The 15,130-nt window shown below is 40.1% G+C and overlaps 1 protein-coding gene across 1 annotated transcript in view; it reads right to left on the minus strand.

Annotated features, from left to right (window-relative positions):
• PRMT7 (protein arginine methyltransferase 7) overlaps positions 1–15,130 on the minus strand; it is a 33,330-nt gene that overhangs the window by 14,575 nt on the left and 3,625 nt on the right. The window contains exons 3-4 of the mRNA XM_006860328.1: positions 3,246–3,395; positions 2,631–2,739 (exon numbers count right to left, since the gene is read on the minus strand). Coding sequence (XP_006860390.1) covers positions 2,631–2,739; positions 3,246–3,395 — 259 coding nt within the window. The remainder of the gene's footprint in view (positions 1–2,630; positions 2,740–3,245; positions 3,396–15,130) is intronic.

Genomic DNA, 15,130 nt, shown 5'->3' on the forward strand with positions numbered 1-15,130 from the left:
TTTTATTTATATTTTTATGGCAAAATGTTAATAATTGATAAATCTACATTAAGAGGATATTAAGGTTATCATACTATTCTTTCAACTTTTCTGTATGTTTGAATATTGGGGAATTGTAAAAAGTGGTAAGAAAATTATAAATACCCCCAATAAGAAAACCAGGGCAAAATATAAGCCGATTATTCAAAACAGAAAGAAAATCAATCAAACATGGACAATTTTTCAAACTAGCAACTGGAAAGCTATAAATTAAAAACTGAGGCAGTGATGTTTGGCAACTAAGTCATCCAAATTAACAAAAAAATAATAGCAAAAAGTGCATGCTGATACTTCAGACACTTATGAGTGGCAAATGGAGAAAACCAGCAGATAGAGGCTGCCAGGTGGTCTTCCCTCACTGAGAAGGGCCATAGCCACCAAAACTGAGACCCAGATTTAGAATTCCAGGTTCTCAGTAGCAAATCCCCCAGATGTTAAGTTTCTCGCCTTAAGTTTGGGTAGGATTACAGAGGATCTTTTTGTTAGTTCTGTTTCTAAATCTTCTATAATGTAAAATAATGTTACTTCTGCAATTAAAAATTTTTAATGAGCCAAAAAACAGGACTATTCATCAAGGAGAACTAATTGTAAACACTCCTAATGGCTCATAAATTCCAATTTGACAGAGCCCACTCATCTTCCCTCACAGAATGGATGAGGAAAGAAGAAAAGCATTAAAGTGCTCAAAAAAGGTGTTGCATGAGAGACTTTATTTTGCAACAAAGGCAATACTATTCTCTTTACAGAGGAAAAAGTTGCCCTTAGACGTTTCAATTCTAAAATACTGCATTTAATCCAAAACAATCTATAGATATAATGCAATCCCAATCCAGATTCTGTCATTCTTTAAAGAGATGGAAAAACTGATCACTAACTCTGTATGGAAAGGAAAGAGACCTCAGATAAGCAAAGCTCTGCTGAAGAAGACCAACAAAATTGGAGGCCTCTCACTTTCTGAACTCAAAATCTACCCTACAACCACAGAAGTCATAACAGCCTGGTACTGACACAATGAAAGATACAGAATGGAACAGAATTGAGACAAAACATATTAAACATATTAAGTAGGGAAGAGATAGTCTGTTTAACAAATGGTGTAGAAGAAAGAAGAATGATGAGAATTGAAGAGATTTGGAATCAGTTAGTCCAATGGACTAATGGTACTTGTGAATATCAGTCTCCATGACTCTGAGACCAGAAGAACTTGATGGTGCCCTACTACCACTACCAACAACTCTGAAAGGGATTACATTAGAAGGTCCCAGATAGAGTAGGAGAAAATGTGGAACAAAACTCAAAACTGTATTAAAATAGAGCAGGAGAAAATGTGGAACAAAACTCAAAACTATATTAAAAAAAAAAAAAAAAAAAAAAAAGACCAGGCTTACTGGTCAGAAAGAGACTGGAGGAACCTGAGACTATGACCTTTGACAACCCTTCAGGTCCGGAAAGGAACTCACCCTTGTGGCCCAGTTTTCAACCAACCAGAAGAGGTATATACTGAGAACAACACTAGTAAGGTCTGCTCAGCATGGAATAGTCAATCACTCAAAATCAAAATGGCAACATTTACCTAAGGACAAAGTTGAGAAGGGATGGGACGATGGGTGGAATGGACATGGGACCCACAGGGAAGAAGTAGGTCTATTGCTGTTGCACAAGTGGACTGCAGTCACCAAGATGAAACAAGGTGTATGATTCACTGAATGTAGAACTGTTGATCTAATCTGTAAACCTTCACTCAATTCATAATAAACAGTTTTTTAAAAATGAGAATAATTTTGTATTTAGTTTTAGTAGTAATAATCACAACTTCACTACAGAATATTTTTTACACAAATCTTTTAACTTTATTCTCCAGGTATCAACAGGAGCAAGTGAGACGTTAGGAGCCTGATTCAAATGCCTAGACTATAATAATAAATAATATATTTTGGTTCTTGGTCACCCTTTATGTCTGGAACTGCAAGTATACAGGTGCACAACAACATTAGTGATGTATGTATACCATGGAATGGCCAACCATTCAAGATCAAAAGGGCAGCATTTACCTAAGGACAAAATTGAGAAAGGCTGGAAAAGGCAGAATGGAAACAAGAATCACAGCGAGGAAGTGGACTAACTGAAGTTACCTGGAGGGGATTGCAATCATTGAAATGAAATAATGTATATGATTTATTGAATGTAAAACTGATGATCTGCTCTACAAACCTTGAATCTATTTATAATAAAATGTTAAAAATATATATTCTTGAAACCTCAAGAGACTGTAATCTCAGCAATATGCTACGGCAGGAAGCCACAACTAAGTAAACTACTATCTGCTACAGAACTAGTTTCACTTGTCTGACTAAAGTCAAGCGTTGAGCCATGCCAAGAATACCAACTTGCTTACAGCAGCAAATAGCGGTTACATCTGAATGGAGAGAAATAAACATCAAGAGACACCAAAGTATGTATGTTTCGAGGTACCACAAAGCCGAAGCCCCATTTTTCTGAAATTACCTGTGTACCATTGTTCCACCTGAAACTTGTTTCCTCTCTCATGCAAGAGCAAGCAAAGCTTTCAATGCAGGATCTGCTGATCTCACCTGGCCCTACAGTCACCTCAGTGGAATGCTTGTTGATAATCTTAATCTTATCACTGAAGCCATTTTTCTCCACTATCTTCACAGCAGCTTCAGCCATAGGCTTGAACACCTAGAAATTAGAGCAAACACTCCACTAAAAATGGGCAAGAAAGGGAGTAGCATCCTAACACCAAAAACTAACAGGACATTCCTAGATTCAGGTACTAACATTTGAAATAAAAGAGTCCTCCTCCTAAATATGCAAAGTGTATTTTGTTATTGTTGAGGCTAAAGAGAAACTATTTCTTTGGTGCTGATTTGATCTAAATAAACCAGACATCATCTGGATAGTCTCCAGAGGAGCATCAAGGGCAGTGGGAACCAGGAAGGAACCTGCTTCACAAGCCACGACCTGTGGTCTGGATGTCTGGGACTTGCGAGAACCACTATCTTCAGAGAAGAAAAGAGGAACGGTGTCCAATTCAGCACCGAACTTGGCAACAGAACACCCCTGGACTTGGTGCAGATGCAAACTCAGTGCGTGGATGTCAGCGTGCAAATGGAAGGGATAATGTAAGGGGCATACTGGGTTTCCTGCACTAGGCACAGAACATACACCCAGAAAGTGTAGCTCACCTCAATGGCATAGCAAAAGTCAGCACCTGCTGTGACCGCCATCATCGACAGGAGTCCTGTACCAGTGCCAATGTCAAGAACTACGGCCTTCTGTCCTCTCTCCTTCACCCTGCTCACAGCAGCCCGGATACCCTGGTAGTATTTTATATTCTAAGAGAAAGGGAGAAATAGCTGTCACCTCATCCATTAAGTGCTTTGTAAGTTCTAGCAGCAGTTTACAGAACAGCGTAAGCTGCCTTCCTGACCCCTCCAGGAACAACAGTGGCTAGTTAGTCAGGTAGGCTTTGATGAAACGCCAGGATCACTTAATGAAGCCATGGTCTCTTGCCTCCACACACTCATCCTTGCTCTGTAACTGACATATCCCTGTCTAGCTGTTAGTTACGGCCAGTAGGGGGAACTAGAGGACAGCACGAAGATGGGGAGAAAGCTTGCTCCTTCCAACACAGGAGTAGAGAGTGCCCTCTAAGATTAAAGCCCCAATCTAACAAGACCTCTCCTCTATGTTTCTAGGTTCCGGAAACCCCAATTTTCTCCCCCTGTTTCCCTTGCCCTAAACAAGGTAAATGCATCTTCCAATTACCACCCGAGCGATCTGTGTTTTCATTTGCTGTCTAAGTCTCCCCCCATACTTGTGTTTTTCAACTTCTTAAATTCCTTTGCCTGTTATGTGTAGTGGGCTTTGGTTTTTCTGCCCAACTTTAATCCATACAGTCTCCTTGTCTAAAAATTGTTTACCCCTTAAGGAATCATTTTGCATCTTAAAGATCGAAGGCTAAGGTATTTAGTAATTTAAGCAAATACGTCTCTTATCTTGCAGTGCTCTTATGGCTCTTCTTAACCGTAATTTTGTAACTCCCATCAAATGACTTTTTCCTGATAGGTCTGGGTAAAAGGTGGGAGAAGACACTGATAGGATTGTATGACTCAGTTGTGAGTGGTTAAAAGGGTTAACTGTGCTTGTAAATACTTGGCATTATGGTGAAGGTATAAAATGAGCCATGTCAGAAGCAGGACCAGGGCTCTCACTACCATCAAGAAAAAAGAGCCAGAAGTGGAGTGTCTTTTGGTTCCTGCGACTGAACCTCCTTGATCCAGGAGACATGAAGCAGTGGACGAGTGGCAGCAACAGAACTAAGAGTCAGAGCACAAGACAAAGTGATGGCTGGGATCCCACAGAGCAAGCAGAGTACCTTCGGGCAGGTGAGTCCCTTGTGAAATGGGTGCCTCCAGGCACTTAATTGGGAAAGTTAGAGCTAAACACCTTCAGGCTGAGGCTTACAGCAGAGCCTTTGGGCATTTACCAGCGACTCTACAAGAGCTTTATAATATTGCCTGAGCAGGGCAAAGGCCAGAACAAAGGGTCAAGGGCCAGAAAGATGCTTACCTGACAAGCATGGTTGAGAAAAAGCTGTCCTGCGCAAAGAATTATATCCTGAACATTTCTGATCCGAAATTTTAACCTGTTAGCTTCACTAATAAACCCCGTAATCGTGAGTTTTGTCTGAGATCTGGGTAGTCATTACAATGAGTTATCAAACCCAACTGAGAAACAGAGTGGGAGGGATGACTGATGTCAGAATTGGTAGAAGACTAGAGAGTGCAGGCATTACTGACCTTGGTATCATAGGAAAAGGTCTTGGGCTGATGAATTTGATTCTCCTTCCCCTCTGGTAGTGTAGTGGTTAGGAACTGGGCTGCGAACCGCAAGGTCAGCAGTTTGAAACTACCAGCTGCTCCACGGGAGAAAGAGGAGGCTTTCTGCTCCCGTAAAGATTTAAAGCCTCGGAAACCCTGTACAGGGTAGCTATGAGTCGAAACCGACACCACGGCACATAACCACCACCACCAGTGTAGTCAATGGAAGTCTGATGAACACCACCCTCTCCCTTTTCAGACATCTGTAACAGTTTGAACGAATAGGAACTGACTGATCCTTTCGTTTAAAATGACAGAAAAACCTATGTAGGTCAACTTTCAGCTAAACAATCAACAGGGCCTATAAGATAAACAACAGTATCAGGGAGCTATGCACTCCTTAAACAATCAACTATACGAGATTAACATGGCAGCTGGCACTACAAGGACTCTCTACAACCAAGACAGAGACCAAATGAAACAGACACAGATAATAATTCTGGAACCTGAACTTCAGAGGAAAGGTTAGAAAAGTGGACTGAGTGCTTGGTGGAAGGAGGAGCTAAACAGAGTTGGCAAGAGAGGGATACTGACTGACTGGTGAACAGCCGGCCAGACGCAGCCCAACCATCTTGAACTTTTGTGAGCAGCTTCAGCAACAGAAGGTGGCTTAACAGAGTAGATTCCTTCTTTTTCCTCACGATCCCCTGATGACCAGAGGTATGGCCAGCTCCAATGTTCATTCACTCTCAGCACAGACCCTGCACTTGAGAATTTAGAACCACATAGCTGGGAGCCAAGCCAGTGAGGTGGGGGAACGGCTGCACTACTTTGATGTGCTGCTTTGGTGCTTGGATTCCGGCAGGTTCAGCTCTAGAGGCAGGGGACCTACAGAGCCACCAAACCAGCATTTAACCAATCACCCTGCTCTCATCTGCCCTGTGGTCCTAATATCCTAATAGACAATGAAACCAGTTCCATCAAGGGCCTTCACAAACTATTTCTGGATTAAGTGCCCTGAACATAGATAACACTGAGCATGGAAACTCAATGTAGGACCAGGAACTCCTAGGCCACATCCATCCCACACCCACCTCATGAGCTACTAGGCTGACAGGACCACCCAGGGTTTGCTCCTCATCAGTCCAACAGCTGCATTATTTTTTTGTTTTTGTTTATGAGTTATTTTCCTTTTGTTGTTTCATTGTTTTTTGTTTCTTTCTCCTCTTTCCATTCCCTTGAATTTTATAGAAAATTTATAGAAATTTTCCACTTTCATTTTTCCTTTTCTTCAAGCTCTTATTTTCCTCTTCTTTTTTTTTCTTTTGTCTTCACTACTCTCCTTTTCATCTTCCATCTCACTGATTTTTCTGAGTTGTTTTTTTAAAATTTCTTCCTGTTATTTCCTCTTCTATAGCTCCATTTCTCTATCCCTCTTTTGTTTTTAACAGTTATAATATTCTTGTTTTCTGGTTTGCTGCCTGTTTTATTTTTTCTTTTCATTGTTGGTTACTCGTTTGTTTATTCTGTTTTGCTTTCTCATGTGTGTGTGTGGGGGGAGGGGGGTTCCTCTTTCCCACCCAAATGGAGACATAACTTTATCCTCTGCAGCCCCACTCACCGCACAAGAGCCAGTATCAATTCCTATACCACCTCATCAACAATAGCAGCCAACACTAGTCAAATCCATCCTAAGCTGAGATGCACAAACAGTGAACAAAAATGGACTACACACTTCTATTCTCTAACTATATCCACAGTTGGTGAGAACCTAAGAACACATCAACACACAATCATAAATTAAATACAACAACCCTACAATGCCCCGGACACAACAGACAATTTTAGCTCATACAAGGAAACATGAGAGAATGGCACAAATGACCAAGACGCAAAGTCAGAAAACATTTCTGAGGATGAAAATGTAATGGAACTAACTAAAAAAGAATTTTAAAAAATGTTATTTAGGCACTTTCAAAGGACTGATAGAAAGATTGAGGAAAGCAAGAACACAATAAAAACTTGAGAAGAATTCACAAAAACACTACAAGAACAGATACAATAAATGCAAATTTTGAAACAGTACACAAAATCTTGTTGTTGAAAAGGTACCATAGAGTCAGTACCAACTCATAGCGATCCTATGCACAACAGAATGAAACACTACCCAGTCCTGCACCAACCTCACAATTCTTGCTACACTTGAGCCCACTGCTGCTGCCACTCTGCCAATCCATCTTGTTGGGGGTTTTCCTCTTTCTCCAACCCTCCACTTTACCAAGAATGATGTCCTCCAGGGGCTGGTCCCTCCTGATACTATATCCAAGGTATGAGAGACTAAGTCTTGCCATCCTGGATACCAGGAAGCATTCTGGCTGTACTTCCTCCAACTTCGATTTGTTTATTCTTTTGGCAGTCCATGGTACTTTCAATATACTCCTCCAATACCATAACTTAAATGCATCAATTTTTCTACAGTCTTCCTTATTCACTGTTCAACTTCCGTATGCATATGAGGTTACTAACAATATCAAGGCTTGGGTCAGGCACACCTTAGTCCTCAAACTGACGTATTTGCTCTTCTACTCTTAAAAGCAATGCATCGATTTCTTGATTGCTGCTTCTATGAGTGTTGATGATTCAGCCAAGCAAAATGAATTCTTAGACAACTTAAGTTTTATCTTCATTTATCTTGCTGTTATTTATTGGTCCAGTGGTGAGGATTTTTGTTTTCTTTACATTCAGGTGCAACCCATACAGAAGGCTGTGAAATTTGATCTTATTCAGTTACGTACTTTAAGTCCTCTTCACTTTTAGCAAGCAGGGTTGTACCACCTGCACATTGCAGGTTGTTAATGAGTCTTCCTCCAATCCTGGGGCCACGTTCTTCTTCATATAATCCAGCTTCTTGGAATATGTGCTCAGCATACACAGATGGAGTATATATATGGTGAAAGAATACAACCCTGGCACACATTTTTCCTAATTTTAAACTATTCAGTGTTCCCTTGTTCTGTTTGAACAACTGCCTCTTGTTCTATATACAGATTCCTCATGAATACAATTAAGTGTTCCAGAATACTTATTCTCCACAATGTTGCCCACAGCTTGTTACAATCCACACAATCGAAAGCCTTTGCGTAGTCAGTGAAGCACAGGTAAACATCTTTCTGGTATTCTCTTCTTTCCAAGATCCATCTGATGTCAGCAAGTATATCCCTGGTTCCATGTCCTCGTCCGAAGCCAGCTTGAAACTCTGGCAATTCTCTGTTAATGTATGTTTGCAGCCGTTTTTGAATTATCTTTGGCAAAATTTTACTTGAATGTGATATTAACAATATTGTCCCATGATTTCCACATTTCATTGGGTCACCTCTCTTTGGAATGGGCACAAATATGGATCTCTTCCAATAAGCTGGCCAGGTAGCTGTCTTCCAAATTTCTTGCCATAGATGAGTGAGTGCCTCCAGCGTCACATCAGTTTGTTGAAACATTTCAATTTGTATCCCATCAATCTCCAGAGGCTTGTTCTTTGCCAATGCCTTCACTGCACCTTGGACTTCTTCCTTCAGTATCATTAGCTCTTGATCATGTTACCTCTTGAAATGGCTGAATACCAACCATTTCTTTTTGGAGTCCTGGTGTGGTACTGTGGGTTAATGCACTGGACTTCAATGAAGGTTTGAACCTCAATGTCAACGGTTCAAGCTCACCAGCCGCTCCCTGGAAACCATATTCGTGGTAGCTATGGGTCAGGACCATCACGAGAACAACATTTCTTTTTGGTATAGTAACTCTGTGTATTCCTTTCATCTTCTTTTGATGCTTTCTGCTGAGCATGTTCTTCCCTTTGGGTTTTTGAACTCCAGGTCTTTGTACATGATTAAGAGCTAATGTCTTCTTGAGCTTCCCTCTGAAATTTCTATTCTGCTCTTTTACCTCCTCATTTCTTCCATTTGCTTTAGAGTCTCTGCTCTAGAGAGCAAGTTTGAGAGTTTCTTCTGCCATCTATTTTGGTTTTTTTCTTTCTTGTCTTCTTAATGACATTTTTCTTTCTTCCCATACAATATTCTTGATGACATTCCATGACTCTTCAGGTCTTCAGTCTTTAGTGTCTAATGCATCAAATCAGTTGAGATGGTCTCCAATCTCAGGTGGGAAATGTTCAAAATCCTAATTTTGACTCTCATAGATTTGTTTTCATTTTCTTCAGCTTCAAGCTGAACTTGTACATGAGCAATTGATTATCTGTTCCACTGTCTGATCCTGGTCTTGTTTTGGCTGATGATGTGGAGTTTTCCACATTCTCTTTCCACAGATATAGTCAATATGATTTTTGTGTATTCCATCTGGTGACATTCATTATCTTTTCTGTTGTTTAAAAAAGGTATTTGCAATGAAGTCACTGGTCTTGCAAAAGTCTATCATGCGATCTCCTGCATCATTTGTATCACCAAGTAGTTTCCAACTACTGATCCTTCCTATGTTTCCAATCTTTGCATTCCAATCACCAGTAACCATCAATACATATTGACTGCATATTTGACCAATTTCATACTGAATAATTTGATAAATTCTTCAATTTTATCATCACTGGTCTTAATGATTGATGGGTAAATTTGTTATTAACAGTTGTGTTAACTGGTCTTCCTTGTTGTTGTTGTTAAGTGCCTTCAAGTCGGTTCCGACCCATAGCGACCCTGTATAGGGTTTCCGAGGAGCAGCTGGTGAGCTTGAACCACCAACCTTGCAGTTCAAACAGCTTTGCAGTCTGGTGCATTAACCCACAGCGCCACACCAGGACTCCGGTCTTCCTTGTAGGCATATGGATATTATCCTATCACATATAGCATTGTACTTCAAGACAGATCTTGAAATCTTCTATTTGATGATGACTGTGCCACCATTCCTCTTCAATTTGTCATTCCTGGCATAGTAAACCATATGATTGTCAGATTCAAAATTGCAAATACCAGTCCATATCAGCCCACTAATACCTAGGATATTGATGTTTGTGTTCCATTTCATTTTTAACAATTTTCCTAGATTCATACTTCATACATTCTGTGTTTCGATTATTAATGGATGTTTACAGCTGTTTCTCTTCATTTTGAGTTGTGCCCCGTCAGCATATGAAGGTCCTGAAGGCTTTACTTCATTCTCATCATCATGGTCAACTCTCCTTTGAGGAGGCAGCTCTTCCCCAGTCATATTTTGAGTGCCTTCCAACCTGAGAGGCTCGTCTCCTGGCACTCTATCTGACAATATTCGTTACTCTTCACCCTGTTTCAATATTCAATACTCTGGTGCTATCTGACAGTGTTTTGCTGCTATTCATAAAGTTTTTGTGATCAAATATTTGGAAGTAGTCTGTATCTCCTTCTTCCTATTCTGTCTTCGTCTGGAAGCTCAGCTGAAACCTGTCCACCATGAGTGACCCTGATAGTATTTAAAATACCAGTGGCATAGCTTCCAGAATCACAGCAACATGCAGGCAGGCCACCACCGTACGACAAGCTGACAGACAAATGGTGACTACAAAACCTGCAATTAGAATCCAGAAGATTAATACTAAGATCTCAGAAATGGACAATACATTGAAAGTCAAAGGAGGAGATCTGAAGTAATGGAAGTCGAGATTACTGAGCTTGATGACAGATGTCTCGATACTAGTATGCTAGAAGAACAATCAGAAAGAAGACATAAAAATTGTAAGAAATCCTAAGCATTATGTGGGACACCATGAAGAGGTACAACTTCCAGATATAGAAGCACTTAAAGTAAACCAAACCTACAGAGATATCAATTTATAATGAAGTCAACTACAAAGCAAAAAGAGGGAATAGTTTAGCTACAGAACTTCCAAATGGCAAGGGTTTCAAGATGAAATGAACTGTTTCAAGAAAGAGAAAAAAATTAATAAATTATAGGGATACCTCAAAGAAATTAATAAACCTGCACATCAAAATAGAAAAGAAAATCAAAGATTTAGTAAACATGAACACAACAGAAATGAAAATGAAAAGAAAACCCATAAACAAAATGAACTTAACACAGACAATTATGTGGAACAAAGAAACCAGTTGTTGTTAAGTGCCACTGAGTCGATTCCAACCCACAGCAACCCTATATAGGGTTTCCAAGGAGAAGCTGGTGAACTTGAACCACCGACCTTGCAGTTCAAACGACTTTGCAGTCTGACGCATTAGCCTACAGCGCCACACCAGGACTGCATCACAAAAAACACAAAGAAAATGATACCAATTAATTCATACTTCTTGATAATTACACTGAATATAAATGGATTAAATGTACCAGTCAAAGCACATAGCACAATGGTTAAGAAAACAGGATTCTTCATTATGCTGTCTACAAGAGACACATCAAAATACCCATGAATGGATAAGCAAATTTTGATACACACAGTGTAATACTATGATGAGTAACAATGAATCTGGAAAACACCTCACATGAATAAACCTAGATGACATTATGTTGAGTGAAATAAGTTAATCACAAAAAACAAATATTGTATGAGACCAATTTTGTAAAAGAGTTAATAAAAGATTCTTGATTAAAAAAAAAAAAATCTATGCTGGTTACATGAGGAGGGGGAAGGGAACATTATTCATGGGCTAGATAAAGGGTAGACAGACTCCTGGTGTGGCACTGTAGGATCAGCAGTGAACCACAAGGTCAGCAGTTTAAACTCAACAGCTGCTCCTCAGAAACCCTATAAAGGGTTTCTATAAGTCAGAACCAACTCGACGCAGCAATGACAACAGAGGGTAGACACATGTTAACAAGGGTGGCAGGGCAGGCAATATAAAGCAAGAAGGAGGTTAGCAAGGAAAGATGAAGATAGCGGGAGACACAGGGAGGAATGCAACAGTTAAAGTGAATAGCGGTAAATACTATTAACTGTTGGGTACATGGAGGGGATTACAACCATGTAAATTATTTGTTGAATGTAAAACTGAAGATCTGCTCTGTAAACTGTCACTGTAATCATAATAAAACATTTTAAAAAGGTGAAAAAGTACTGGAACTACCTGATAAGGAATTTAAAAGCATGCTAATTAGGAAATTTCAACAGACTGTAAGAAAGATCAAGAAAACTACAGATGCAATCAAGTTAAACAGGCAAACTATGGAAATTTTCAGGAAACAAACTGACAAAATAATTGAAAAAATGGGAACCATACAAAAACAACAATCAGAAAGCCAGAAGATGAACACTAAGAATTGAGGAATAGATAGTACACTGAAAGGGCAAAGAAATAAAATTGAATCAATGGAAAGCTGAATTACTGAACTTGAGGAAGAAAATCTAATCTTCATCTGCTAGAGGAACAATCAAAAAACAAAATAGTCTAATATTTACGTGGCATACTATCATGAGGACTCATTTACATGTGATAGGAACTCCAGAACAGGAAGAGACCAAAAAAAAAACTGTAGGGAATATTGTCCAACAATTTTTGGGAGAAAACTTCCCTAACATCATGAAAGATGAGAAGCATGCCATTTAGTAAGTTGAATGTACTCCAAACAGGAAGGAGCTCTGGTAGCATAGTGGTTACCAACCGGGCTGCGAACCTCAGGATCAGCAGTTCGAAACTACCAGCTGTTCTGTGGGAGAAAGATGAGGCTTTCTGCTCCCGTAAAGATTCCCAGCCTTGGAAACCCTGTACAGGGTCACTAGGAGTCGGACCCGACTCCAAACAGGACTGACCCCAAAAGAAAAACACCAAGATATATAATAATCAAATTTTTTCAAAACCAAAGATAAATAAAGAATCCTAGGAGCAACTCAGAATAAACAAAACGTTATCTACAAAGAAGAACTAATGAAACTAAGCTCTTAATTTCTCGGCAGAAACCATGCAGGCATAAAGACAATGGAATGAGCTATATAAAACTCTCAAAGATACAAATTGACATAATGGCACAATAATAATAATGTTTTAATTCACATTGCAAAGTTGTTGTTGTTGTTAAATGCATTCAGTCTGTTCCAACTCATAGCCTCCTAAACTGTGAGAAAATTAATTTCTGGTTGTTAAAGTCATTCATGCGTAATAGTTCTGTTATAGCAGCATTATATAACTAAGACACCTCTCATCCATCCTCACAAGAGGGAATAAGCCAACAGGGAGGAAGGCAAGGAAGGGTTCCAGGAAGACTCAGTATAAAACAGAAATGAAAGAGATCCACAGGACGATGAGCAAGGATCCCAGGACAAACATACACAGCAGGTATAAAGAACCACCAGTCCAAACCAGAGTAGGTCAAGGTGATGCTGAAAACATTCTCCATGAAAATAAAACAGCTGATGTGTCTGACCATCCTGAAAGGAAATTTAGAAACTGGGGAAGGGTTTGGGCATAAGAGAATGATGCATACATAGAAAGCAAAGTAATTATTAACAAAGAGTTATGCAAGAAAGAAAAAGTCATCAGAGTATTTGCCCATATAGGTTAACTATGAATAATATTTACACAGTCCTACTTAGGTAAACTTTAGTAACACAACACATACCTACATAAGTGCTTTACAAATATTAACCCATGTAAGCCTCTGAACAGTGCTTTAAGAAGGTACTACTGTTACCCCTACTTTTATTGTTGTTGTTAAGTACCATGGAGTCGGTTCTGACTGACAGTGACCCTGCACAGGGTTTTCGAGGCTGTAAATCTTTATGGGAGCAGAAAGCCTCATCTTTCTCCCGCGGAACAGCTGGTAGTTTTGAACTGGCAACCTTGGGATTAGCAGCCCGATTCGTAACCACTACGCTACCAGAACTTCTTTTCCTATTAATATTCCTATTAATATTGGAGTTGAGCAAACTGAGTTACAAAGAGGCAAAGTATGCGGAGAGACTGGAATCCTCCAGCATTGCTGGAGGGATTAATCACAAAATGGTCCAACCACTCTGGAAAGCAATATGGCACTTTCTCAGAAAGTCGGAAATAGAAATACCTTATGATCCAGAAATTCCTCTACTTGGTTATTTACCCACAAGAAATATGAGCCATAACACAAGAAGATATATGCACACCAGTGTTCATAGCACACCATTTAAAATAGCAAAAAGATGGAGCTAGCCTAAGTGCCCATCAATGGAAGAATGGATAAACAAACTGTGGTACATACACACAATGGAATATTATGCTACCTTGAAGAACAAGGAAGCTTCAAGCTACCACATAACATGGATGAACCTTGAGGACATTATGCTGAGTAAAATTAGTCAGTCACAAAAGGAGAAATACTGTATAGGACCATTACTACAAAAGATTAAGAAAAAGAACCCACCCTAAAAGGGGGAGAAAAAAAAATCTTTGCTGATCACTGGGATGTATAGGATGAGGTTAGGGGAGGGAGGGGAGAATGGAGCACAGGGTAGAGTATAGACACAGGATAGCTTGGGTGCTGGGGGGGGGGGCAATACACAAGAAAGGGGGAGGAGAATGAAAGAACAAGGCAGATGGGAGAACAGTTAGGCAGGTTTGCATGGGCTAAGTGGGTCAGCGGTAAATAATGACATATGCACAACCTTGGAACAACAGGGCTCTGGGATACAGGGATTGAGGCATGGTTTGAATCAGTAAAAGAGGGAAAATAATGCTAAGATGCTTGGCTCTTTCAAATCTTGGTTTCCCTTGCCTATCATTGTGAAATAGACACTTGAGAGGGAAAGAAAGGAATAGCCAGAAACATCAAAACGGAAAGCCTGTAAGTCCATCTTAAGCCTGTAACTGATTGGAACACCTAAAAGGGGGCTAGAACTTGCCCAGTGAGAGGTTTCCTGAGGAGCCTTTGCACTGCATAAGACCATAGATGGAATCCTGAATCCCATCCAGAATCTTCTGAGGTGGGAAATTCCCACTTGAAAGGACAAGTAGACCAGTCTGGAGGGGCTAAAAGAACAGAAGCTACTTCTTGAAAGAAAGACCAGCAGGCCAAATCAGAAACAATAAACAGCAGTCCAGCTGACTACTATAAGAACAAGCAAGCTTGCTGTCCTCCTGGGAGCCAGCAAGGCAAGTGGTCAGGTCCCCTCAGGGTAAACCCCCTTCCCAAAACTAAGACTCAAGGGGAATATACGAGCAGGCATGCGGTCTGGCTGGTGACCACATTGGTCACTGGTAAGGGGAAGTGTGAGAAAAACAGCAATGAAGTTGCGAGCTAAGTCCAACGACGTTCAATAGACTCCTGTGAATCCGGGTAGAGACCTGGTTGGC

This window comes from Chrysochloris asiatica, unplaced genomic scaffold (assembly GCF_000296735.1).
Source record: "Chrysochloris asiatica unplaced genomic scaffold, ChrAsi1.0 scaffold00037, whole genome shotgun sequence".
In the NCBI taxonomy this organism is placed as follows: Eukaryota; Metazoa; Chordata; class Mammalia; order Afrosoricida; family Chrysochloridae; genus Chrysochloris; species Chrysochloris asiatica.